Raw genomic sequence first — 25,851 nt, 5'->3', positions numbered from 1 at the left:
CATATAAAGTAAACTATAAGTTATTATTATAGATAGATATTTTAAATGTGTTATATTATGACAAGAAATGATTATAAATTTACAGTGAATTAAAGTAGCATTATTCTAATGAAGAGGGATTGACAAACGAATGAATAATGATAGACATTCACTTCATAATACTTTTCACAACATATGATATATAATGAGAGTATTTTTATAAAGTAATGTTACTTTTATATGTTATTTTATAATAATACCTCTTATTTTAAAACATGATTATAAAATAATTTGTGAAAAGTATCGTGTTTATCATTTTTCAAAAACCTACTGGCAGTATTATAGGGCTCACAAGATCTATCTATCTAGTTCTATCATCAACAATTTCGATTAGACAGCTAGAAAGAATCTATTCTATAACTAAAAATAAAGGAAACAATCATATGTTAAAGCGCAACGACTTTTGGGCTTGTAATCTTATATATTGTTAAGACAGGAGTGAATTTTAACGTGCTGCGTGTTAAGTGTGTTGGGATTTTTGTCCGGGATCATATGGGCTCAGAGCCCATGCATCTGCGAGCCTAGTTCTAGCAATAATTGAGACATCTTTGCGTGCCACGACATATTTGCATGGCCGCAAGGCCCACAACAAATACTCTCAACTTTGGGCCTTTAATAAGCCTTTTTCTAATTTAATTTCTTCCGCGCCCCTAATCCCAGGGTTTCCAAATCCGGACGGGGTTCCAGGTCTAGCCGCCCACCTGTTTGGAGGGGGATTATGGTAGGCCCAAAGTCCCTAACCCAAACCCTTCTGTAACCCAAAACTCAAACCCATCGTCAGCTCCAAGTCTTAACAGCACCCGCAGTCAACCGGAGGAACCGTTGAAAGAAATGGAAGTGGAGACAGACGAGAAGGAACTCAAAGCCGCCGGGGCCGTGCCCCTGACCGACGGTCGCTTCGGGCTGCGCATCCATGGCTGGGAGATCGAGTCTCGCAAGCGCTCCATCCTCAACTCCTCCAGCCTCCAGCTGTGAGTGAAATTTTGTTAAACAAAGTTTCAATTCCCAGCTCTTTACTTTCGAATATCTGCTTTTGTAGATGTTACACTGTCGAACAGAACCATTTTTTCTTAGAGGAAAATTTATTTTATATTCTTAGTTTGACGGTCCATTGTTCATCAGGACCAAGGCTTATGTAAAATATATACTTTAAATCCGTGCTAAACATATTTTTTTTTCCTTCAAGTATAGCCAATTTTTTTTTTTTTCAATTCATCCAATAGCAGTGATCTATCAAATTTTCTTGAATGTGATTAAAATGTTGTGGAAATTGAAGGTGACGCTTAGTTCAGCTGGTAACATCTTTGGTATTGTGACAGAGACCAGGCGTCGAGTCCTGCCTTTACCAATGGTTAGGGCGTTGATTCGGCAGTCATCGGAAGAAAAAGGATTTTTTTTTTTTTTTTTTGTGGAAATTGGCATATAAACATACTGGTGTTATTTACTGGACTGTTGTTTCCGGAGGCGTTTGAAACTTTATATGTTAATAGTATATGACTCCTAAGTTTCCAGGTAGGTATTAGGTATTGATGCTTTATGTTGTGCTTTCAGGTGGGAAGAGAAGCTTAAGACTTCTCACTTGCCAGAAATGGTTTTTGGGGAGAGTTCTTTGGTTCTTAAACATCTGAAGAGTGGCATCAAAATTCATTTTAATTCATTTGATGCTCTAAATGGCTGGAAGCAGGAGGCATTGCCACCAGTTCAAGTCCCTGCAGCAGCGAAATGGAAATTCAGAAGGTAAGCTAGGTTTTCTATGTATAATTTTTTTTTTTGTAGATCTAATTGCTTCAGTCATAGTATTATAGCATCAAACATTAGATTCTTACTAACGTGATGCCATTATAAAGAGGGATGATGTTTCAAAGGTTATTGTAACTCCTCAGTTCTGCATTGTTAATATGAATAATCCATGTAGAGTGGGTAGGTTGTAAAGTTAGTCATGGGTTTTGAGTCCTGCATTGGGTACTTACTAAACTGGGCTTTATAAGTAATTCTAGGGAAGCTTCAAATTCATTACTGTATTTGGGGTTATAGTGGTGATGTGGTTGGTACTTTCCTTGGGTTGCTAATAATGGTATCAAAGCCACTTTGTAAGGCTGGTCAGGTGATACTGGAGCACTTCATGACATTGCCTTAGGGAGGACATCATGAATTTTAAAGGGGGAGTGTGCAACACCCAAGTCCCACATTGGGAATATGAATAACCCACAGAGAGAGTAGGTTACATAGGTATTCATGGGTGCTAACACATTGGCTACATACTGGGTGAAATTGGACTTTATAAGTGATTCTAGGCATGTTTCAAATTGACTAGTTGTTTAGGGTTATAGCACATATGTGGCTAGCATTTTCCCTGAGTCATTGCAGTTTCCATAAGATTGTCCTCGCTGAAGTATAAGCATATTAAAGGATGATATTTTATTTGAATTCTATGGATATAACATTTTCGTTCCTCATGATTGGATTGTTCTCTCACTGATAAAAATATCTCTAAATTTCCACAAATTTTCTAACCATCAACTTGCTGTACAAGTCATGAAAGAATACTGTTTAAGTGGACTGTTAAGTCACCTACTTCAGTATGTGACATTGTATGTCCCCTTATTTGGGTTTTTTCTTTCAATTCAATTCTTATTGTCTACACAGCAGCATTTGCTGACAGTTTTTTTTTTGTAAGGCCTCGTTTGTTTTCGCAAATGAGATGAGATGAGTTGAGATTAAAGTTAAAAAGTTTAATAAATATTATTAGAATATATTTTTTAATATTATTTTTGTTTTGGGATTTGAACAAGTTGAATAGTTTATTTTATTTTGTGTGAAAATTTTGGAAAGTTGTAATGATTATATGAGTTGAGATGAACTGTGAAAACAAACGAAGACTAAGTACTTGCTAATAGTTTTTTCTTGCGTCTTAAATACCTCTTGTGAATTTGCAGCAACTCCTCCCAGCAGGTGATACTGGATTATGACTATACATTCACAACACCGTATTCAGGAAGCGAAACAATTGAGATAGATACAGAAAAGGTATGCGCTTGCTCTTTTCTCTAGATTTATGCAAAACCTTTACATAATTTAATGAGTTCCCTTTCCTGTCCCTTGCATTCTTTTCTCTTAGGGCCCTTTTGGAATTCAAACTGACTCAACTTAATTCAGTCTAATTTTAAGTTGAGTCTAACATCCAAACACACAATTCCCAAATCACTAAACTCAACTCAACTCAACTCCTCTTTACACATGGGTCCCACAACCTTTTTCAACTCAACACCTCTTTACACGCGGGACTCACAACCTTTTTCAACTTTCTATAAATACATCTAAACACACCTAAACTCATCTTAGGTGGGCCCTGCAAAACTCCACCATTTCAACTCACCACTATTCATAAAGAACTCAACTCATCTCAACTCAGCTGAACATCCAAACGGGGCCTTAGTCTTTCATATTTCTTAATGTAAAACTAACGTTTTTCTAATAATAGAAATGGATAATTCTAACATTTTCCAAATTTTCATGGTATTCATCATGGCTTTGACTATTGTTTTTGAAATAATAGCTACATTTTGTGGTTTGTGCTGCTTTGTATGGTCAGTGTGGAAAAGAGGAAACCTCTCGGCGGAAATGCAGTCTGCAGTGGGAGGACTGTGAGGAGAAAATTGATGTGATTTCACTAGCATCAAAAGAGCCTATTCTCTTCTATGATGAGGTGAACATCTTGATACTAGAAGCACGTATATTTTCTTCCTAGGATATAAATTGATACGTGAACAAAGTAGCCCTTGTAACTGAACAGGTAGTATTGTATGAAGATGAATTGGCTGATAATGGAGTTTCGCTGTTAACTGTAAAAGTGGTAACATTTCAATCTCCTCGTATTTTGATCACTATGATTTATTCCCATCTTTGAGATGATTAAGGACTAATCATGTTATTTTTTTATTTTTCTAGAGAATCATGCCAAGCTGTTGGTTTCTTCTCCTACGATTTTGGGTGAGTCTACTTTCTTGGTTCATTACACTTCAACTTGAGATAGCTAATGTAAATAATTTTATTGATAATGTTTTTCCATCATGCCAGTATTTTCTTGTTTGATGAATAAAAAAGCTTTTAAAGGGAATACTCTGTTCTAGTAAACTCCAAAAATTATATGGGAATACTCTTGTAGACAACCCATGTACATGGGAGGTATATATGCTTCACTTTCTTTTTTTTGGTAGTTAGCTCATGCACAGGATTTGAACCTACAGTCTCACCTCCCTGCCCATAATTATGGGGTTGAAAGGGTCATCAGGCCCATAGTCCATAGTCCATCTCTATAGCTTCTCTTTCTATTTTTCCAACTCTATAATATTCTGTTTTAGCGTGATTCTGTTCTTCTTCTAGCTTAGAGTTGATGGAGTGCTTATGAGACTAAGGGACACTCGTATGCATTGCATCTTTGGAGTTGGTGCAAATCCCATCATTCTTCGAGAAAGTTGCTGGAGAGAAGCGGCATTTGAAGCTTTATCTGCTGTAAGTTTTGTCTCTTCATTTTTGTGAGGATTTTAGCTTGCATGCATGCGTTTACTGCAAAATATTTATTTATTTTCATTAGTTAATAAGATTAGTAATGAATAGATGTGAGGATGCTACCTAAATACACAGGGATATACAAAAGATGCATCTGAACAAAAAAGAAGGAGCATTTATGCAAAATCATGACGTTCTCTGGTCAAGTTAGGGTGATAAAGTTGTTATTTAGGGCAGGTTTGGGGGGTGAAATGAGAATTTTGTGTTTTGTTTTAGTGTTTAAAATATTATGTTTTAGTATTATTATTATATTGGGATTTGAAAAAGTTGAATTGGGATTTGAAAAAGTTAAATTGTTTATTATATTTTGTATGAGGATTTGAAAAATGTGTAATGATGAGATGAGATGAGATGAGAATTTTGTGTCTCATCCCACCCCCCAAACCTGCCCTTAGTCTCTGCTCTTCAGAAAAATCTATGTATTTGAATGATTTGTCTAGTTTCCATCTTTCACAAGTTCCGTAATTTATCAGTGTTCGGAGACAGTGGAGAGTCAAAGAGGTGCTCCTGCCACTTTCTGGGTGTTCTAAGGGATAATTTGGTTAGAATATAAATAAATTCTCTTATTCTTATAAGAAGCTTCTAATGTTTTAAAATTCCATGTACCCCTTACCACAGGAATACTTATCGTGCTAGCCCACAGTCTTCTCTCATGTCTTTTTGGAGTATGAATATCAGGTCCTAATCTGTTGGGGGTAGGATCTATTGAACAAGTAGGAACTATGAACAGCAGGTCCTGATCTGTTGTGTGTAGGATCTATTGAACAAGTAGGAACGGCTGTGTATGTTTTAGAGAAACAACTGCCATCCTCTAGTTCTTTTGCCTAAGCAATCTTTCCGGTGAGGCATTCTGATATAATGTCAGCAGTGATTTAGCTTGCAGCACCTAAAACACTAGCTATGACCCAAGAAAAAGGAAAACTGCAGCCTACCTAAAAATTCTTGATCGAGCGTAATATTTTTTTTTTTTTGGTAATTGATCAAGCGTAATATTATAATTGCCTTAAAAAAAATGGAAGTTAGATGGAAGAAGTCCAGGAAATTATGATTAGGTGATTGCACATACATGGTCCGACAACTCTTCAATGAATTATAATTTAGTTTTCTTCTCTAGACTTCATGTGAGATGACATTGAACGATGCAGGACTTGTCTCCATAGTATGTCCCATTAGGCTCTACTTGTAACATCCCGCTCTCCACAGTTAAAAAAGACATTTTTTTAGAAAATCACGGGAGTCAGAGTGCTACTACTGAATTTGACTTAAAAATATATTTGTTTTTTTTTTAAAGGAAATGCAAAGTACAAAGATTCCTTATAATAAATAGAGTTGTTTTGAATTAAAAATACTGAAATCGTAAATGAGAGTGCAAGGAAACATTTATTAAAATTTCTTTAAAGTTCGTGCCATAAAAAAATCATTACTTAAAATCTCTGTACATGATCTAGGCTACTGTCATGCCTCCTTAGATTAAATCCCGTCATGCAACTCTACCTTCATAAATATTCCAACCTGGGGTGTTTTAAAAATATAAAACAAACTAAAATGAGTCGATAACTCAGTAAGAAGCCCATCATAAAGTAAACATACTTAACATAAGGTTTTTCATAAACTATTTCATGCTGAGAACTTAAAATCATGATCATTCATACATATGTTTATAACATGCATGACTTATCTGACTTATCTTACGTATCATACTGGCCCACATACTTAACCATATGTGTAAGGTTGTGCACTGGCCCCACATCTCACGGTAGCGAGGGGAGCCGCTAATAGTATTTTAACATACTATGGTGGACCACGCTTAGATCCGTGGCTTGCACGTCCACCCATAAATTCGCATTGGTACCATCTATCTAAATGACCATCTTATCAAACTGTTCTTATCTTACATTTGATCTTATGAAAGCTTACGTATCTTATACAACATAATATGCATAATACATACATAACTATAATATACAAAATAAAACATTATGAATGACGTTCTTGCAAATATCATGACATGCGTGGTACATAACACTGGCTTTCAAAGAGCTAGCTTTAATAATAATATATATAATTAGCTAACATATATTAATCCTAATTTATGATCAAACTACTTACCTTGTAGCATTAATCCAATATTTCCGACATGAAATCAATCACATGAACTAGAAGGAATGTTGTGAGAGGAATGAGGCAGGCTATTGGCATGGTGAACATGGGACACACACGGTGCTAGACTGGGTATCTTGGGTTCAGCTGCTGCACTAACGAAGGTTTATGGTTTTTTTCAAATAACACATGGAAGAGAGATATTTATAGAGAGATTTGGGAGGGGGTGCCGACGAGTTCGAGTTCGAGTTGGACTCGATCGCGATCATTCAAGAAGAGAATTTGAATTTAAAAACATGTCTAGTAGTTCATTCATTGTAGGATTGACAGTGACTGAGATTACGTAAGAGACTTCAATCAGTGATGATTTTAAATTAAAATAAATTTCTAATGGCCAATTTTTAAATTTTAAAAAAATTCTAACTCATTCAGTGAATAATAAATGAGTTTAACCTAGTTATTGAGCCTAATTAAAATTCTTAATCAAGCTCAATATTTTATCGCTCATGGGCTTATCCAATATGACCCAATAAATATAATTAAGGCCCAATAAAAATTATCAATATTCTGACTTTATAATTATTAGGCCTGGCCGTTACACCACACTCAAACTCATCAAAACTGGTAGGCAGGCACAAAACAGAAGTGCAGCCAATTTCTGAAATTAAGGCTTCAGTTCTTATCACATGCAAGGCTTCAGATTGCATCTTACGGGGCTTCTGAATTCTAATTTTGGCAGATGTGATCTCGGGATAGATTTATTATTTTGAGTTGAGTTGAATCCCAGCTGTGAAACTTTGATGCAAGTCATAATTCACTGATTTTCACTCTCTGCAGAAGTGGAGTATGGAAGTTGAACTTTTGATTGTGTGTAAATTCAGGACACATTGTTGAAACTATATGACATAATTTTTCAAGTTTTTTTTTCCAACTGATTCTACATGACATTGTTGAAACTTGCATTTTCAATTTAGTTTTTGTTTATCCTCTCCACGTTGGCACCTCATTTAACTAAACTAAGAAATAAAAACAGGTTTACTTTTGTACTTGAAAATTTTGGAAGTTTTTTTTTTTTTTTTTCTTGGAGCATTGATTAGTCAAATATGGTGCAGAAAGGACACCCCTCTGATTCTGCTGCTTATAGTGATCCATGCACCATCAGCCAGTGGCTTCCGATTATCAAGCACAAGACCCAAAAGCTTAAAGTTCCTGATAATTTGTAAGGTGATACATGTCTTCATACAAAAGAACTCAATTTTCCCATGGTGTGCTTGTTGTGGAGAATTTAAACATCCTAACTCATATGCATATTTTTATTGTTAATTCTCTTTTTTGATATTTTAGTTATCTTCATTGCATGTACACATATTTTAGCTCAAGAGATCCTACTCGATGTATATATATGGTTCTTCTTAAGTTAGTGTTCATTTAAGGGTGGTGCCTGGGTTATATGTCTGCCTCAGTGCCTGCCACCTGTTAAAACCTTTATCAAAGAAAGAATTAAATAATTTCTCTAGTAAGGAAAATGTGTGCGCCATATGGAAGACGTTAGGGGCAAGAGTGGCGTGGATCTCTTCAAGTTAAGAGGTGTTTTCTTGGGGGGAATTCTTCCTTTCACAATCATCTTTTTCTCTTCTTGGTGCAGCTTATGGGTTGATTTAGGACAAGATACGTGCTGAAGAATTACTTGTTCATAGATCTCGTAATATCTTTTTCTCAGTTTTTGCTACTTGTGTATTTTTTTCCCCACTTCGGAAGTGCTGGACTCCACCAATATTTCTCATGTAATTTTTTTTTTATGACGTGGAACCTTCACCAAGGCAGGGTCTGAAGGGCCCCACCCCCACCTGCAGGAGTGAACCTCTGATATATGACCTCACTCGCCAAAATTGTTCATTAGGTTATCTAAGGAAACTGATAGTATAGAATCGAACTCAGAATGTCCGATTCTACAGCTCATCCCAAGCCCGCTCTTTGACCACTGAGCTGCACCCTGACGAGTTGTAGTGCGAGTAATACTGCTGATCTTAAGTACCCATTTCGTTACATTTGAGTAATTCTCAACATAATCCTATTCAGACCATAGATAAAGAGACATGGAACATAAGTAGAAATTTATAATTAGGATAAGAAAGGCCCTGTAACAGCTCAGTGACGTGTGTAATGCACCGGGATTTATTTCAAGCATCAAAATCAGGATAACTGAAAAGCAGGGTTGGGTCTCAACTTTGCTTTTACTCCAACGCGCATAACTGGTGGAAATACAAAGGAAATATATTGTATTTCGTCTAGTTTCATTAGCAGAAACACCATCCAGCATTTCAAATATTAAAACTCCAGATCCTACCTTGGTTAGTTGCTATACTTGATGGGTGGAGAAATCAAAGTCTGTTCCAATAGAAAGAGTGGAAAACTAATTCTGAACTGAGGCTGAAGGATGCATGGGTCAGAGCCGCAGATTTAAGTCTAGCTTGTGTGGTTCTGACGGTGGCTCTGACGGTTTTGGATTCATGCGAAAGCTGCCTGGCCACATCAAATCTGTTGGATCTTCCATCGTGAAGGGCATCCTTGCCATTCCAAACCCTGTTTTGGCATCCGTAAATCTTGCAACAATTGCTGACAACTCCCTACTTGGCTTGTGCACAAGTGAATGGGGCCGGACGCCAAGTGATCGAGCCATGGAAGTGTTAATGGGTAATCCCATCATTGCCATCATCCTATGAGACTGGTATCTTTTGGCTGCACCTCTTTCCCTCTTGTGGGCATTTTGATGACCTCCTAATGCTTGTGAACTAAAAAACTTCCTCATGCAGAAGTTGCACGAGAAAACCTTGGTAGAAGCAGGCCTTTGTTGTGGATCAGAGTCTCCAGGTGTTGAGAGCAAATTCCTGCCTAGGCTCAGGTTCAGCCACTCGCCTGGATTATCATATTCAGTACCCTCGTTGTTATTGTCGCTGCTGATTATTTGGTCACCTTGCCGTCTGTCTGGTATTCCTTCAGTTGCTTCACCCTGAAAGATCATGTCTCCACAAATTTCAAATTTGGTGACTGTGTTAAAGCAAATGGAATGTATAGAGAGGGTTTGTGGATTGGTTGTGATCGACTCTTTAAAGTGTTAGATCAAAGAGGGAGGGAGTGAGGAATTCAGTGGCGAGAGGTATCGGGACTGTATGGGAAGTGAGATTGGCAAAGCTCCTTTTTTTATGTAGTCTTATCTCAATTTAGTGACCCCACCAAGTGATGCTTGGTGCTCTCGGGTACATTGCTTATGTCATCTTTACTGTTGCCCTTGTCAAGCTTAGGATTCCCCACTTTCATCTTTTGCCTCGTCCTTTTCTGGCCTCAAGTCACAATAACTTTACATGGTTCTATTTGGAGTAACAAAAGAAATACAAGGTTTGACAATCATACATCAAAATCCTCATTTGTCAAATCCATAATCTCGCCATTTATTTGAACTGTCTGCTATGAGTGGTGCTTATCCACCGAGCAAGCAATTCAATTGGCTGAACCTTTAGGAATTAGGTTGGTGCTTCTGTTGGTTTTGGTGGTTTCTGAAACCACTTGATCAAGCTAGGTGCTTGAAAGCTACAAAGAATTGAGGGAGGAAGATGTTTCTGCCTCGAGAAGGGCTGCTTATTTTATTGTTAAAGCTGAGGAGCTTCGTTTCGAGTATGAATCATGCACTGGCAAACCACTTTTACATAAAAGATGTCTGAGGAGCACCAGCTGCTTCCGAATTTTACATTATGGGTTTGTTCTGTAATTCCTTCTCCATGGTTTAACAAATAAACATTTCTTCGTCAGGTGGAATGGAGTCCACTTACATTGTCCCCTCCACAGCAACAGACAATTGCAGCACTTGGTAAATTCTTTCATTTCAAGTTGGTATGATAGTAAAAAAAAAAAAGAAGAAAAAAGTGGTATGTCCTGATTGGAGAATTCAGTTAGTGATAATCTTTCATGTAGCCTTAGCCCAAGAAAAATTGAAAAGAAACAGATTGTGACTGATAAGCTTTAAAAATGCTAAATACACACGTATAGTAGTGACTGGTGCGAGGTGGTAACTGGTAAAGATTAGTTAGGTTATTAAATTGCCTTTTGATTTGATGTTTTGTCTGGGGTTGAATGGGGCCCTTAAAATTGTCAATAATGGTGATAAAAGTAGAAAACCCAGATAGTCTGGTATATCACTATACTGCCAATTTCAATGCAGTGTTTTCTCTTGACCAGATTATCTATGTGGGTGTCTTCATGTTGGGGTTTCTTGGTGTTCGTTTTCAAACACGTAATGGGCAGACTGTTTGTACACTAGGAGAAGTGCACTAAGAGCCACCTTTACTTATTCGATTTCTTTCCAGTCTTTTCTGTTATAAAACCTCAGAAGATGAGAGAAGCTGAGTTCCCCCATGAAAGGGCATCAGACAAAAGAAATAAAAAAGAAAAGAAAATATCTTCACGCAACCAATCAAAATCTCAGCTTTTATGTAGATTTCAATTTTAATTAGAGAGAGAGAGAGAGAGAGAGCTATTAGATTATGAGTAATTATGGGAAAATTAAAATTTGTAGTAATCAAGAGATGGTTTGACCTACAAGCTTTATAATGGAACATCTTGCTACTGCTATTCATGATCTGCAAATAGTTAAAGATTCTTGGTGCTGACGCTAGATTGGTCAGATATGGCATTGTTAATGATAATGAGAGTGGTCCCAAGTGGTGATGGACAATTTGTTCACTTCACTTCACTTTCGGTATGCACCCAACTTTTGTAAAAAAAAAAAAAAAAAAAAAAACTTGGGAGTTCAAAGCAAGTTGTTATGCATGAACAATTCGGAATGAGAGCCTACAACCGAGATTCTACAAAGCAAAGCAAAAGCTCCCCCCCCCTCAGTTTGTAACTTATTGATCACTTTCTGACTTAGGATTGTTGTTCAAGTTCTTCACTTCAATTATTGTGGTAAAGGAAAGGGAAGCTTTTACATTTAGGATTCTGTCACAAATAAGTGGGGGAGAGAGAGAGAGAGAGAGATTGTTTTCCAAATCCATCTTTGCAAGTGTTTTCTGAGTCCATGGGCCACTATAGCTTTGAAGGACCACCTGACATATCTCTACTTCCTTTCCAAAATAGCTTTACTATTAGAGAAATGCTATTTTTCATATAGGATCAGTTCCCTCTAAATATGGGCATTGAACAAGTTGCAGGTAGCCCCAAATACAGTCCTTGTAGAAGGATGAACGCAACTCAGCTCTTGTTGGTGGAGCTTTCGTTGTCTTTGTCAACTAACATGCAACCCTGCCAAATACTGTCTAGGAGCTTTCCTCACGAATCACGATGAGCCCCCACTTCAACATTCGTCTACTTCAACTATCTTTTCCAGAAGAAAGGCTAGGAGCACGGGCGTAATAATGGGGTCTCCTTTTTTGTCGTATTTATTTGTTCGGGACAAGGAATAATGGATTAGCCTTTTAGATTATTATTTTTGTTTTCTTTTCATTTTAATAGCTTAGCATATACTTTTTGAGTCCTATCTATTATTATTATTATTATTTTCAAAAATTAAATCATTATGATTCTGTCAATTTAATGAGATGCATATAATCAAAATAATAATAATAATAATCTCATGTCAAAGATTTTGAACAAGTGTAATAAACATACATCCTAATCAATAAAGATTATTGCTGATGGACCTCTAGCCACGTTCGATTATAAAGAGTGAGCCCCGATAGACATGACTAAGAACAGCTGGCATGTACTAAATAACAGCACTGTATTTATAAAAGATCAGAAGGGAGGTGCTGCCAGGAATACTCCAAAATAAGAGTGAACCAACCAACGACGAAACGTGTTTCACGATGGTAGATCACTACCTGACCATGCTCAGGAAAATTGTTAACTTGCCCATTGTCTCCTTCTTTCTTTATAAATCTAAATGAACTTTAACTGTTTTATTTTGATTTTTATGGTAAAATCAAACTATTTTTTCCTTGTAACATTGGTAAAATCATCTCTTCAAAAAAAAAAAAAAAAAGACATTGGGCAAGATTATTTCTCGTGCTCTATACAATTTGGAGTACTGCTTGAATAAATGTTCATGATTCTGTTAATACACACGAGATAATTAAATTCTTCATGTTTTTCGCGTGAAGATTCCAGAGGATATGAACGTTACCCCACATAATTATTTAATACTTGTCTTTTTCCTTCTCAAATTGTACAATAAAAAAAAAAAATAGAAAGCTCACAATAACTACAGGGAAAAATGATAGCATTACTACTTTTTTTATTACTTATTTACTATTTTTATTTATTTATTTATTTTTTATTTTACTTAATGGTTAAGGAATTAAATATTAATAAAATTATCTATTTTTTTAATTTTTTTTCTTAAATTAAGAATGTTAAAAAAAATAAAAAATTTCAGATATAATATAAATAATAAAATAATAAACCGGTTGCAAATGTATCATTACCCTAACTGTAGATGGCAGTAGTATGGACTCTGGGGAAAAGGCCGAAAAAACCCATTTCTGGAGTACCCGTGAGACACATGGCCGGCCTTGCTTCCATTATAAGACCAACAACTAGGACACTGATTCAGACACCAACTCCTCTAGGTCGGAGCATCATCTGCTCCCCACGAGAGTCGAATGGAGTGGAGGACCACGCTGTACTAAGTAACACTTTGTCACGACATAGGGCATCCCACGTGCTCTCACTATCACGAAGGTTCCAAGCTACAAGATGGTAAGAATTGCAGGCATAATTGCAAGACTTTTGCCACAAACTTCTGTGAAATTCTTTCATGGTACATTCTCTCACCAGCAGCTGTTCAAATTTTGTATTCGCACTGATTGCAAATTAACTTCCATCTCGGAGATGGGAAAAATGAAGGAAAACCAGATATAGTTCAAATTTTCCTAACGCTATATTTTTACAGTTAGAAATTCTATTTTCCATTTTCACCATGTCTCAGCTCTGGAAGGAAGCATAGAATGGAACCATCAAACAGGTTTAAAAATATATTCTCTGGATCCAAGAGTACTCGGCACTCGAGTAACCACACTATTATTAAGCATTTCTCATCCAACATATTCATCTGGTGAGAAAACCGTTCACCGTTCACCGTTCACCTTTATCAAAAAGAAATGCAGCAGCAAAAAAGTAAACATTTGTGTTCCAGAAACTAATGATACTTGAAATCAGTCTACATTTGAATTGCCAGAACTTGTGCAAGTTGATGAACGCAACAAAGAAAAACTCCAGGTTTCTTCTTCAAAATGGCACAACTCGGATAACATCTTACTAATTTTACTAAAATTTGAAGTTCCTACACGATACCCATTCTATGACTGCCCCAATTTAACTTCTTGCACTAAAATGTGCTTATCCAGTAGCCCTTCATGTACCTGCAAGGACATGGGAAAAGGAATATAACATGTGTAAAAGTGATGATTCCACATTGGCAAAGCCCAATAGACCCAAAGATAATATTACTTGCTTCCCAAATGACAAGTGATTAGTATTGGAAAGAGAAACCACAAGGATAGCCTTAACAAAATGTTTCCCTCCAAGTAAAACATGCTCGATATGTAATTGAAACTAAAAGAAAAAAGAAAGAAGAAAAGAAAAGCTTGGTTGTGGGAAAAAGGTGTTCAAGCGAATAAATACCTACACCAAGTGATTCCATAACATCGGTAAAGCCCAATAGACCCAAAGATAGTATTACTTGTTTCACAAATGACTAGTGATTAGTATTGGAAAGAGAAACCACAAGAATAGCCTTGACAAAATGTTTCCCTAAGTAAAACATGCTCAATATGTAATTGAAACTAAAAAAAGAAGAAAAGAAAAGTTTGGGTGTGGGAAAAAGGTGTTCAAGCGAATAAATCCACTCTTTGAAGTTCTTTTCAGTCATGACTATGATGAAAGAAACACACCAAGTTCATAGAAAACATGAAATTTATTTTGAAGACATATAAACAGGTCATAGCTTAACATTCAGCTACATCGATACGCATTATTAAGACAGATAGCAAGAGTTACTACTTCCCTGAATTTTATGTCAGAAAATTCCAAATGGTGCTCTTGCTAACAATTACATGACGGAAAGTACATGACATGGCAATGGTTCATTTACAAGGCAAATCTTCTTATGTGGGGGAGGCAAAAAAATATGAAGCTGGATACTCCTCAGTGTCACATGATATAAATACTACACTGCACAGTCCACAAAATGTATAGGTCACTGAGAAATCAGAATTTCCAACAAACTTAACATCTATAGATCCAAAAAACCAAGAATTAACTACAAGTAGAATCACACAAAAAACTCATAAAAGAATATATGCACCCGCTAACTCTTAAGTCTTAATGCGAGTTTTTTTGTTGCCCCGCCCCCCTGGCTTGGGGGGTGTGTTACAATAACAGCTCAATTTCTCAACAAAATCTTTTTAATAACTAATTACAACCTCTTTAAAAAAAATTCCTTTTGTTATGCAAAATTATTAAACCATAAAACTCTCCAATCATTCTAGGGTATTATCGCTATACCTATAAAACATCAACAATTTTACCACTTGTCTCAGAAAGAAAGGTTTAAAAAGATAACCTATAAGGTGAAGCATCATTCTCCCTGCCTTTGGGATGATCAAAAGTCCTCGTGCATCACCCGTCTTTTCCACTCCTCCCTATCAATCCCAATCCCGTGTTCTTTTATCAACCAACCTTGAATTACTCAAAAACTCCTAGCAAGTCCTCACCACACACAACTGTAACTAGATATTTATTTGCAAAAACATTAAGTGCTGCCAATATAACAACAAAATAAGAAAAAAATGATTTCCATTTTTTGCCATGCAAACAGCAAGACTCACAAAGAGACTACTAGCGATCCTGACAAGTACGGCGGAAGGTACCATGGGACAGCTCACAAAAAGCCCGCATGTTGACGGCAAGGTGAGATGTGAGGCAGGTCGTAGCCAACATGTTGCCCAGTGGCAGGAGTGACTGTGTGCATCCCAGTTCTCCCAAGTTCCTATTGGAAACACAAGAAAAGAAAAGAAGTAAATCCCAGAAGAACAATAATTTAACATCTAATAATTCACAAAAAAAAACTCATCCCTCTATTTGCTATAATGATGTAAGACAAGGATAGTTCTATACAGATTAAATCAAGCATGCATAGAAAACAATGTTCTAGTTAATTATGTTGAAAACCCTGTGTGCATCCCAGTTCTCCCAAGTTCCTATTGGAAACACAAGAAAAGAAAAGAAGTAAATCCCAGAAGAACAATAATTTAACATCTAATAATTCACAAAAAAAAACTCATCCCTCTATTTGCTATAATGATGTAAGACAAGGATAGTTCTATACAGATTAAATCAAGCATGCATAGAAAACAATGTTCTAGTTAATTATGTTGAAAAATGGAAACGGAATGACAAAACAGACACGAAAATAAAATATTTAAAGACTTGTTTTCTTTCTTTCAAACCATATAAAACTACCAGTACACTTAAGTCCATTTTCAATCATATCAACACAAAAGGAAAAGAATCGAAAACATAAGTCGACTGTTCATTCATTTTCCTTTCAACATCTCTGCATTTACTCAACAATCAATCGTGAGGTAAATACTAATAGAAAATGACAGGCAATTTATTTATCATAATTTTTTTATAAGTAATTAATTTATCATAATTACAATAAAAATGATGTTCGCAAACCAAAGACGTAAAAACCCACAGAAATCCTAACAAAACATCATACATCAAAGATCTAGAAATCCATATGTAAATAAAATTGAAAAACTGATAAAAAAAGCGAGAAATAACCTCGACATGAACCTTTCCTTTGTTGCACTCTATGTTATTTTCTTTTCTCTCTCACAAAACATATGATGGTTGAAGTCTCCATATCTCAAATCTCACACATCAGATATCCAGAAAAATTTAAATCAACAGAGATGTATCGATAGATAAACGAAAGCATATAATAATGCAGGATTCTCTTCATGACTTATCTAATTTTCTCGGCAACGAAACAGGGAGGTGGGGAAAATTAGGGTTTCGGGGGAGGACCTGGGGGCAGTAGCGAAAGAGAAGCGGCGGGACTGGACGCGTGGAGCGGCAAGAGGGGGCGTGCGTACGCGGGGGAGAGGCGGTGATGAGCGGAGCGATGAGGTCCTAGCAGTCGAAATCAACGACCGAGACAGCGATCCTGAGCGCCAAGCCATATTTCTCAAATCGAGTCGGAGACAAAGCAACGAAGCGAGGGGTTTTCGAGGGTTTAGGGGGATGAACGATGACACTGATCTGGTGTTGTGAAGGAGTACAGGCACTAGCGTAGAGCTTAAAGCCTTAAGAGTGTTGAAAACTTGAATCCCTCTGATTTACAGCACGGGGCATCTACGTTCTATGAGAGTCGATAGATGTGGCTTCTGGAGCCGGATATTATTTTTAAGCATTTCCTTTTTTATTTACATTCCTGCCCCCCAAAAAAAAAAAATTAAAGATAAGGTGAAGCCATTTCCATCCACACCACGTTTATTATTTGTTTTGTTTCCTACTGGTTGAAATGTATTTCACATCTATGCATGTCTAAAATTTCTGAAATTAACAGGAAAAATAAAGAGATTCTATGCCAAGGCTAATTTCCATGAATCATTGAACATTGAATGTTTCTAGGAATTAATTGATGGAATTTGGCAATCAACAATGGGAATCAATTTCCTTCTGTTATTTAAATTTAAATTAAAAATCTCAAAACATGACATTCTTGTATAATCTAGAAGAAAATAAATTTAATCAACCAATGTAATTGTAAAATTAAATTTATTTTTAATTAAATTACATAATTACGTTGGTTAATTGGATTTATTTTCTTCTAGATTATGCAAAAATGTCATGTTTTAAAATTCTTAATCTAGATTCAAATAACAAAAGGAAAAAAAATAACCAGATAGTAAAACAATAATAAATAAGATGTAAGGATATCATTATCCTTTGACAATAAGTAAAATTTTGGACAGCTGGAGTAAGGAGATGCCACAATCACAAACTCATCAGTTGTGATATAGATTATAGAGTAGGATCCTCTCAATTTCACTTAAAATGGATGTCTGTTCAACACAAAAGCACAATAACCAACTTACTTTCAGTCCAATACTTTTGACAAACACAATAACCAAATTACCATGACAGAGTCTAACATTTCATAAAAGCAAAATCTGCTGTGAACGGTAGCATATTCAATAGATAACTACTTGAGAAGATACTGTTAGAAAGGTATATACAGCAAGTAGAGATTCAAAGAAAAAGCTGCGCCTTTAGAGGGAGCATGTCTTCACTAATTTTAACTGAGCATTGAATGTGTAGATAATGCCAGATGATATGTTTGCCGTAACTATGGTTCCTCTGTAGTGTAATCTTTCGAGGGCATTCTGGTCCTTCGACCAAAGCCCAACTTCATGAAGATCGCCTTCTTTCCAGCAAATGCTGACTGTCATCCCACCACGTGCCTTCAATCCTTTCACACAACCATTAGCCCATTTATCCAGGGGAAGAGCAGGAAGTAAGTACAGATCCCTCATGCTGCTCTGCACAAGCATTTCGGAAAGTGCTGCCGTGAACCTGAAAACACGAAGTATTGTTGATGGCTTTGCCAAATAAATCCCCAACACTACTTCCAAGTCAACTTTGGTTAGCAGGAAGTGTTGAAAAAAACTGAATTCAAAATCTATTGCTTGGTCTCAATCAAAGGGATTGTTTTTTTGGGGCACATTAATAGCAAATGGGGTGTGATAACTCTAATTTGCTGTGATATTTACAAAACTAAAGATAACATTCCAATAAAGGTTTCTTAATTTTTTTCCTTCTCCTTTTTATTTATGAGTTTACCTTTAACTTGCTTATTGCTTATAACCAAGGAAAAAAATTGTGCACCACCATCCAAGCATGCTAACCTTCTTCCGATATTACTAAAGAGTCGTGATAACGCCAAAGGCTTGAATTTAACGATTTGATTCTACCTCATTTTAGCAGACAAAATATATTTTTTTTATAAGTAAATGAGGTGTGCAACACGAGGAATTTTAGCAGACAAAATATATAAACAACCTCGTAAGGAAAACAAATATGTTTAACAACCACCCTGCCTCTTTTTCTGTTCTCCATATTGATGTGAAAGTGCAACACAAAGTTAAACTTCTGAAAGTTACTTGCAAAAAATCCTCAAAATACTAGGTATAAAGCTTTCTTAAGAACGGAACTGTTTAGATAATCATGTGATGGTTGCTAAAAGTATCACTGACTTGTATGGAAAGTTGGAAACTCAAGCTGCATCTTACCCAAAGTTGGCATCGATCTGGAAAGGAGGGTGTGCTGCAAACAGATTACCATATAATCCTCCTTCAAACGGGGCCTCATGATCCGGATCCACCAGGTTGATCAACTTCTTCACCATCCTATATGCATGCTCACTGTTGTGGAGACGGGCCCATAAAGCAGCTTTCCATGTAGTTGACCATCCTGGACCCTCCTCTCCTGTTTAGAACAATGCAAATGTCGGAAAATTATATATCAGCAACTTTGGGGAATTTATCTGGTATGATATTACTAGGAGCAAGGTCATATGGCGTTTATCTGGTATATTACTAGAAGCAAGGTCATATGGCGTTTATATATATATATATATATATATATATGAAGTGGAACCTAACCAAGAAAGAATCATTTGGACCCAAACATGAGGAATAAACCGCGGATGCATAACCCCGCCAGACAGAACTATGTATCAAATAATTCAGGGCAACACCTAGAACAAAATTGTATCCGGGATTCTAAAGTCTACTGCTCATCCCAAGCCAACACTTTGATCAAAAGAAAAGAAAATACATACAAACCTCGTTTGTAGAGAGAAATTTCTGCAGCTTTAGAGAGATCCGGAGTTTTCTCAACAGTTATTGTGTGCCCTGGAAATAGGCCAAATAGGTGCGAAAGATGTCGATGATGCACATCTGGGTCCTCAAAATCTTGTTCCTGGCTTAACAGACCGAATTTTTCTTAGCCCATTACACTAGTGAATTTTATTACCAACTCCACCAAGACCTTTTGCAAGTATTGAAAGGTTAATATTCAAGCTACTCAACCATACCCATTCCATAATGGAACCATCTCCAGCAATTTTTGTTGGATAAAGTTTTGGCAAAGCCTTTCGCACTCGTTGGATAAGATAATCCTCATCTCTCTCCAGAACCTATTGTCAAAATTCCATAAGGACATACAGATATAGAACATATGAAAAATAGAAAGAGAGTTACATTGGTGGGCATAGAATAAAAGCTTCACCTCAGCAGCAGAAACAAGTGCACCAAAAACTTCTTTTATGATTGCCATGTCCATTGTTGATGAGTAGCTCACACAAGCAGGCTTACCATCAGGAGCAACAAACTCATGCTCTGGAGAAGTTGAAGGGTTGGTTTTCAGATATCCTCCAAGGCCTTCAATCAACCAATCCAGCAGAAATGATGCACATCCATTCAACAAAGGATATGCCTTGGCCTTAAGAAAATCCTAATTATGAAGGACATACCAATAATACCAATGATGTTGAAAGATTTACCAAAAGTTTCTTCAAGAAATGGAAAAAATCAGACTATTCAATCTCCATATGCAAAAGATATTATTCATTTCCTAGTGATGAAACAGGAGATTTCAGAAGTTCCTAAGTACTTCCACACCCAGCCTAAGGGTTTTCAATAAATATCCATCAACTGGAAACCATAAATCCGTCACCTTTAACTTCAGGGATAACAGCATTTTATGGGATAACTCTATAGCATGAATAAACTGAAAGTTTGACCAATGTTGGTACATGACCTTGACATATCAACACTTTTAAACAAATCAGCAATATGGTATTAAAGCCTTCCTTTCTATAATGTTTTTGCTACATACATGGGAATTGCCATCATTGAGGTTACTGTCTATGGGTTCATACTTGGGTTTGAAGTTCATGTGAAGTTTTGTTGAGCACGACAATGTGTCACTAGTGTGTCTGAGTCTGAGATTATATACATAATTAAGCTTGTTTCCTATGAAGCTAAGCTTTTGGGACAATTGGTTTACCAACAAGCTTATTTTAACATATCAAGACATAGAAACTTACTAATTGGCAAAGTCTAGATTTCCAGATCCTTTGCATATATACCTTAACTTCATTAGAGATTTCAAGGACAGCCTCTTATGCCTAAAAGAACTGATAGAACTACTTTGCTCAGCTTGTTTTGATTTTCCCAATTAGTCAAAAGGCAATCATAAAGATTTTCAAAGCTAATGCAAGATTAATAAATAGATTCTACCCATTAGAAAGGTAGTTCTCTGACTTTCCTATCACAGGGGACCAATTTCTATGCTAATGATAAAATAAAGCAAGGTATAGACAACTTAATCTTACCTTGTCTAGTGTATAAGTGTAGTGATCCCATAGATGGGTACAAAGCCATGCTCCCCCCATTGGCCATAATGCCCATACAACATCACCTTGATCTGCTGATGTTTTTGACCAGATATCAGACTTATGGTGTACAACCCAACCATTTGCTTCATAGTTTACCTATAACATTCAGCGAATAAGAAAATAGAGCATAGGAATATATAAGTGGGAAAATAATTTCTTGAAGAACAGAGTAAGATCGCAAAGGAGTATTGGCAGAGATCATGCTGGTCTTAAGCCTTCCGATGCTTCAGGCCCAGAGGTCTACAAACATAGGTTTCATAGTTTAGACTGCCTCCTAATAATATGGGAATTGTTTCCATGTTTTTTTCTTCTGGATAAGAATGTGCCATCCTACTCACATGGTATAGAGGATAACAGCATTGAATTACAGATTAAATTTCCTACTTTAAGGTTACCTATATATTTGGAAATGGGAGCCTTACATGCACAGGATATTCAGTACGTCATCATGGTCCACTATTGTTTCTAAAGGCTCAATACTAAATGGAGTTGCCAACTTCACCATCTGTGAGTTTTCAGATTTAGGTGCAACGAGAACCTTTTCCCTTGAAATCACCTTAAATATTTTAGCAACCAAAAGAGATCATATGGATTAAGACTACATTGATTAAAGACTTATAAACCAGGTGGGGGGAAACTGTCTTACTTTTGCAGTTTTACGTCCATTAACAGACAGAGTGGAGACAAAGTCAAACAATGGCTCCTGGCACTCGCTAAGGTTGCAAGGAAGGGAAGGCCAATAATTCATTTCAAGATTAATGTTCAAGTGTGGAGCCCCGCTGAACACAAAGATGAGGTGTCAGTAATTCTGCAGAAAACTCTTGATGCAAGGAACTGCAAGTATTAGTATTGTTATATAACTTCAAAGAAACTTGCGTCAACGTGGTACTATTGACAAGTAGTAGTCTTCAAATTCTGATGTAAATTAACCGTGGTAAAATATCCTTTGAGATATGGTTGATACTCTCTGTTATTTATGCAAATCTAATGTCTTTCTGGACAGCCTAATTTGCTTGACAATCTTAATGCTGGAATATCAAATTTTCACAATTATATGGAGATGAACAAGTGATAGAGAAATTAAGTGTTGGAGAAATTAAGAGGACGAAAGAATAAAAAAGTCTCCCTAGAGTCTCGGTGTCTCCATTTATTTTTAAATTGGAACAGTTACAAAAACTAAAGAAATAGTTTACTTATGATGCATCCAAATATAACCACCGCCAAATCAGAACATATATCTCATAAAAGTACTCAAATTAAAGTGATACAGTGAAAAAATATATACTATCATAAAAAAATTATTTTTTGAAATAAATTGAAGAAAATTTTTAATAGGAAATACTTGAATTTAGTGAGGATAGAATTACGAGCGTATATAGGAACTTCATGTACAAATACAAAGAAAGAATTAATAACCAATAAAAGGGCAGTTGATTAAAGTACCCATGCAATCACACTCACTGCTTAGACAACTTTAAAAATACGATGAGGAAGACATTGAGGTTGATAAAATGATCCGTCATTAAGTGCAAAATGGAGCTGTACGAGTCAACTTGATAACATTACCCTTTGCCTTTGGAAAGTGCAAATATATATTAGGAAATATATATATATTTTTTTATAAGTGTATATTAGGAAATATCAATTACTTATTGCTTGCCATTTTCAAAAAGCAGAGTATCGTATCCCCAAACTTTACAGTGCTGCCTTAATTAAGGTCATCCCTTGGAAGAAAGTCCACTTTTAAATAAACTGAAATAACATCCTATTTCTAAATTACAAACTAAACCTCAGCGTATGAGTGTGTGTTTGTGTTGGGGAGGTGGGAAGGAGAGAGAGTGAGAGAGAGAGAGCAGGGCCAAAAATATCAAGCAAAAAACACAGACCAGAATTGGGTTGGAGAAAGAATAAAAAATAAAAGAATTAAGAGAATGTAACATACTCCCATTTTGGTTGCATATCCCTATTCCATATACCCTGCAGGTTTGCCACCTGAGTTCGAGGCCGTGAACATGAAATAAGTAGATATCGGCCATACTGGAACAGAAGCTCCACCAAGGAAGGGTCTTCATCAGATTGAAAAGACTTCACTCTCTCTGCAGTTGAAACCATGTCGTCATTACTTCCCATGAGACATAAACCAGTCACAGAGGACACAATTTTCTTCAACTCCAGAGACCCGTCAGATGTAATGCTGTTCAAGCTTTTTGCAAGTTGCAGTGAGACGCGATGGAAAAGATTCTGATAGTCATCCAAATGACGTGCATAAAGGTCATTGTATGAAAAATCCATTATTGGCTTCAATGCACCGAGAGACTCTAGAGTAGGATTCCTCTTAGAATCTGAAGGCTTGGTGAATGGCCCATCGAATGAAGACGAAGCCACTAGAAGCAAAACAGCCCAGTCTGAACCCTCAATCCTCAACTTCTTGTCATCCATAACATGAATCACACCTCTGTCATTACTGACCTGTATATCAAGAATTGCAGAAAACTGAATTCCTTTTGGATTGTCATTTGCATCCATTGCCGGGGGGATCCTTTTACCGGGACAACTTCCTTCCATAATAATCTGATTTTTTCCATTAATGCGTGAATGATAATGTAACTTGCTATCCAGAGACACCGAGAACGATACCGACCCCGGTTTACTTCCAGAAATCTTCGTAACAATCACTTGATCAGGATTGGAAGCAAAGTGTTCCCTTGTGAATTCTACATCAGTCACGGAATATTTTACTCTTATTGTTGCAGCATCCAAGTCCAACTCTCTGTGGTAAGTTTCTTCAATATATTTAAGATGGGAAACATCAAATTCCAGCTTGATGTCACCAAGAAGTTGGTAAACCTGAATCATCACTGACTAATCATTCAGATCAAGTGGCAATTAAGCGACCTCAATATGGAAGCACATGGGAGTTCTAGTGAGGTATGGGAAGCTAGGGACCCTACATACCAAAACAAAAACCATGCAGAAGAAAAAATAGTTTGATTAATAATAAGTATCCTGCATATGAAGGCTAGTCTAAGGTGGTGAGGCACAGTAGTTCAGTAAAAAGTCCAGTATTATGTCCAGCCAGAAGAAATGTCACCACCACTTACTAAATGTGCAGTCACCACCAGGTGCTAACCAGAGCATTATTAATGATAACCACCAAAACAGTTCCAACATAAGCAGCATCTATGCACTAAAATCCATACTCATTTCAAGAGGCAATGATCTACTATGACGTGTAATATTTGAAAAAAATCCAAAAAAATATTAACAACTTGACACATTCCTTTGAGTCAACAATTGCCATTAAATTACACACAAAGCAGCAATATGAAGAAGAGCAGCCATACTTAAGGTAAAGAATAGCACCTCAGCAGGATTTCCAGTCAACTGGACTGCCTTTGAAGTAGCTTCAGCATATTTACCGCTGTCAACAAGTTTCCTGACCTCCGACAGTGCCTCTGGGGCATTAGGGTTAGTGTAGTTGCCTGGGGTCCCTGTCCAGAGTGTGTCCTCTGCATGAATTCTTGCACAATGAGTTCTCTGCTTATTTGCATTTCACACATTTGCCGTGAAACAACCATTTTTTCCTTATAGGGTAAAAAATTTGATTAATGACTACAAAGCATTTTATGTGTTCCATTTGGTTGCCAATTAAATTATGAATAATGATATACTTTAGACCTTTCATAATTTTGAGTCACAGAAGATACTTCCTAGAAGATTATCCGAAAGACGCGACATCCATGAACTTATCAAAGACACAAAGCAGCCAATTAACGAATACTACGTAATCAATATTAAAATATACGATTTATTACCAATTTCGCTCAAATACGATGCAAGAGAGGAATTTTGATCTTACCGTTGAGCTGGATAGTCTCCGATGCAACGCCGCCCCAGACCATGGCTCCGAGCCGGCCGTTGCCGATGGGAAGCGCATCGGTCCAGTGGTTGGCAGGCCCGGCGAACGTGATCTTTAGAGGCTTAGAACTCTCAGCCTCCATCGAGCTAGGATTCCAGAGGTCCTTGTCAGTGGGCCATCGCACCCGAACCCATCCTTCATCTTCCATAACTGCAACTAACTAATTTCCTAAGAAAATAACGACGATAAAAAAGAGAAGCTCTGTTTGCAGACTGATGAAGTTCAGGCGAAGCCACGTAGATCATCCATTTTGCATTACCATGGGGCCCGGCTTCCCCTAAATAAAATTTAAGGAGGGTTTGAATTTAGAGATTAGTTAAATATTTTAGGATAAATTAAATAAAATATTATTAAAATATTATTTTTAATATTATTATTATTTTAAAAATTAAAAAATTTAAATTTAAAAAAATTATGATGACAAGATTAAATAAAATGAGTTAAAATAAATAAATTAAAGTGAATTTTAAATCCAAACTAAGCCTAATTTTGTAAGAATTCCATAATCTGGAAATTTTTTTAATATAATTAAGTATTAAATAAATACAGTAACATCTATTTAAATGTTTATTTTTCTATCATCCTAAATGATCCTGATCCACACAATTAATATGTAAAATCACAACTAAATGAAATAACTTTTACCAAAAAGAGGTGAAAATTGCATAAAAATAATTTTCATTAAGGATCAGCAAAAATG

General features: G+C 36.4%; 4 protein-coding genes across 11 annotated transcripts; 1 reads left to right on the top strand and 3 right to left on the bottom strand.

Annotated features, from left to right (window-relative positions):
• Positions 1 to 817: 817 nt before the first annotated feature.
• On the top strand, positions 818 to 8,134 carry LOC108996357 (TIP41-like protein). The gene is made up of 8 exons (XM_018972217.2): positions 818 to 1,010; positions 1,591 to 1,776; positions 2,976 to 3,066; positions 3,632 to 3,745; positions 3,833 to 3,892; positions 3,988 to 4,029; positions 4,423 to 4,551; positions 7,821 to 8,134. The coding sequence occupies exons 1-8, from the start codon at positions 871 to 873 to the stop codon at positions 7,929 to 7,931; spliced, it is 873 nt and encodes a 290-aa protein (XP_018827762.1). The 5' UTR covers positions 818 to 870; the 3' UTR covers positions 7,932 to 8,134.
• A 726-nt stretch (positions 8,135 to 8,860) lies between these two features.
• On the bottom strand, positions 8,861 to 10,406 carry LOC108996358 (zinc finger protein 4-like). The gene has a single exon (XM_018972218.2). It carries the CDS (start codon positions 9,728 to 9,730, stop codon positions 9,155 to 9,157), a length of 576 nt encoding a protein of 191 aa, XP_018827763.1. The 5' UTR covers positions 9,731 to 10,406; the 3' UTR covers positions 8,861 to 9,154.
• Positions 10,407 to 13,736: 3,330 nt separating this feature from the next.
• Positions 13,737 to 17,160, bottom strand: LOC108996390. 7 transcript variants are annotated; one of them, XR_001997001.2, is made up of 4 exons: positions 16,795 to 17,160; positions 15,630 to 15,748; positions 15,323 to 15,401; positions 13,764 to 14,120 (listed from the first exon to the last, which is right to left on the bottom strand). XR_001997001.2 is itself a non-coding variant. In XM_018972268.2 (3 exons), exons 1-2 carry the CDS (start codon positions 16,947 to 16,949, stop codon positions 15,598 to 15,600), a joined length of 306 nt encoding a protein of 101 aa, XP_018827813.1. In that variant the 5' UTR covers positions 16,950 to 17,160; the 3' UTR covers positions 13,737 to 14,120; positions 15,588 to 15,597. The 7 variants fall into 7 exon arrangements, 6 of the variants coding, with proteins under 6 accessions (XP_018827813.1, XP_018827817.1, XP_018827818.1 ...); XM_018972268.2 differs by lacking the exon at positions 15,323 to 15,401 and having other exon boundaries at positions 13,737 to 14,120; positions 15,588 to 15,748; XM_018972272.2 differs by lacking the exon at positions 15,323 to 15,401 and having other exon boundaries at positions 13,737 to 14,120.
• Positions 17,161 to 17,867: 707 nt separating this feature from the next.
• Positions 17,868 to 25,372, bottom strand: LOC108996349 (alpha-L-fucosidase 2-like). Of its 2 annotated transcripts, none has more exons than XM_018972203.2 (10): positions 25,092 to 25,369; positions 24,596 to 24,741; positions 23,175 to 24,079; positions 21,879 to 22,011; positions 21,170 to 21,328; positions 20,062 to 20,286; positions 19,868 to 19,969; positions 19,617 to 19,752; positions 19,062 to 19,257; positions 17,868 to 18,345 (listed from the first exon to the last, which is right to left on the bottom strand). In XM_018972203.2, the coding sequence occupies exons 1-10, from the start codon at positions 25,297 to 25,299 to the stop codon at positions 18,042 to 18,044; spliced, it is 2,514 nt and encodes an 837-aa protein (XP_018827748.1). In that variant the 5' UTR covers positions 25,300 to 25,369; the 3' UTR covers positions 17,868 to 18,041. The 2 variants fall into 2 exon arrangements, with proteins under 2 accessions (XP_018827748.1, XP_018827749.1); XM_018972204.2 differs by having other exon boundaries at positions 18,165 to 18,394; positions 25,092 to 25,372.
• Positions 25,373 to 25,851: the final 479 nt, after the last annotated feature.

Source organism: Juglans regia, chromosome 13 (genome assembly GCF_001411555.2).
Source record: "Juglans regia cultivar Chandler chromosome 13, Walnut 2.0, whole genome shotgun sequence".
NCBI classification, from domain to species: domain Eukaryota; kingdom Viridiplantae; phylum Streptophyta; class Magnoliopsida; order Fagales; family Juglandaceae; genus Juglans; species Juglans regia.
The sequence above is the reverse complement of the archived record's forward strand: the minus strand, read 5'-3'. Positions and strand labels throughout refer to the sequence as shown.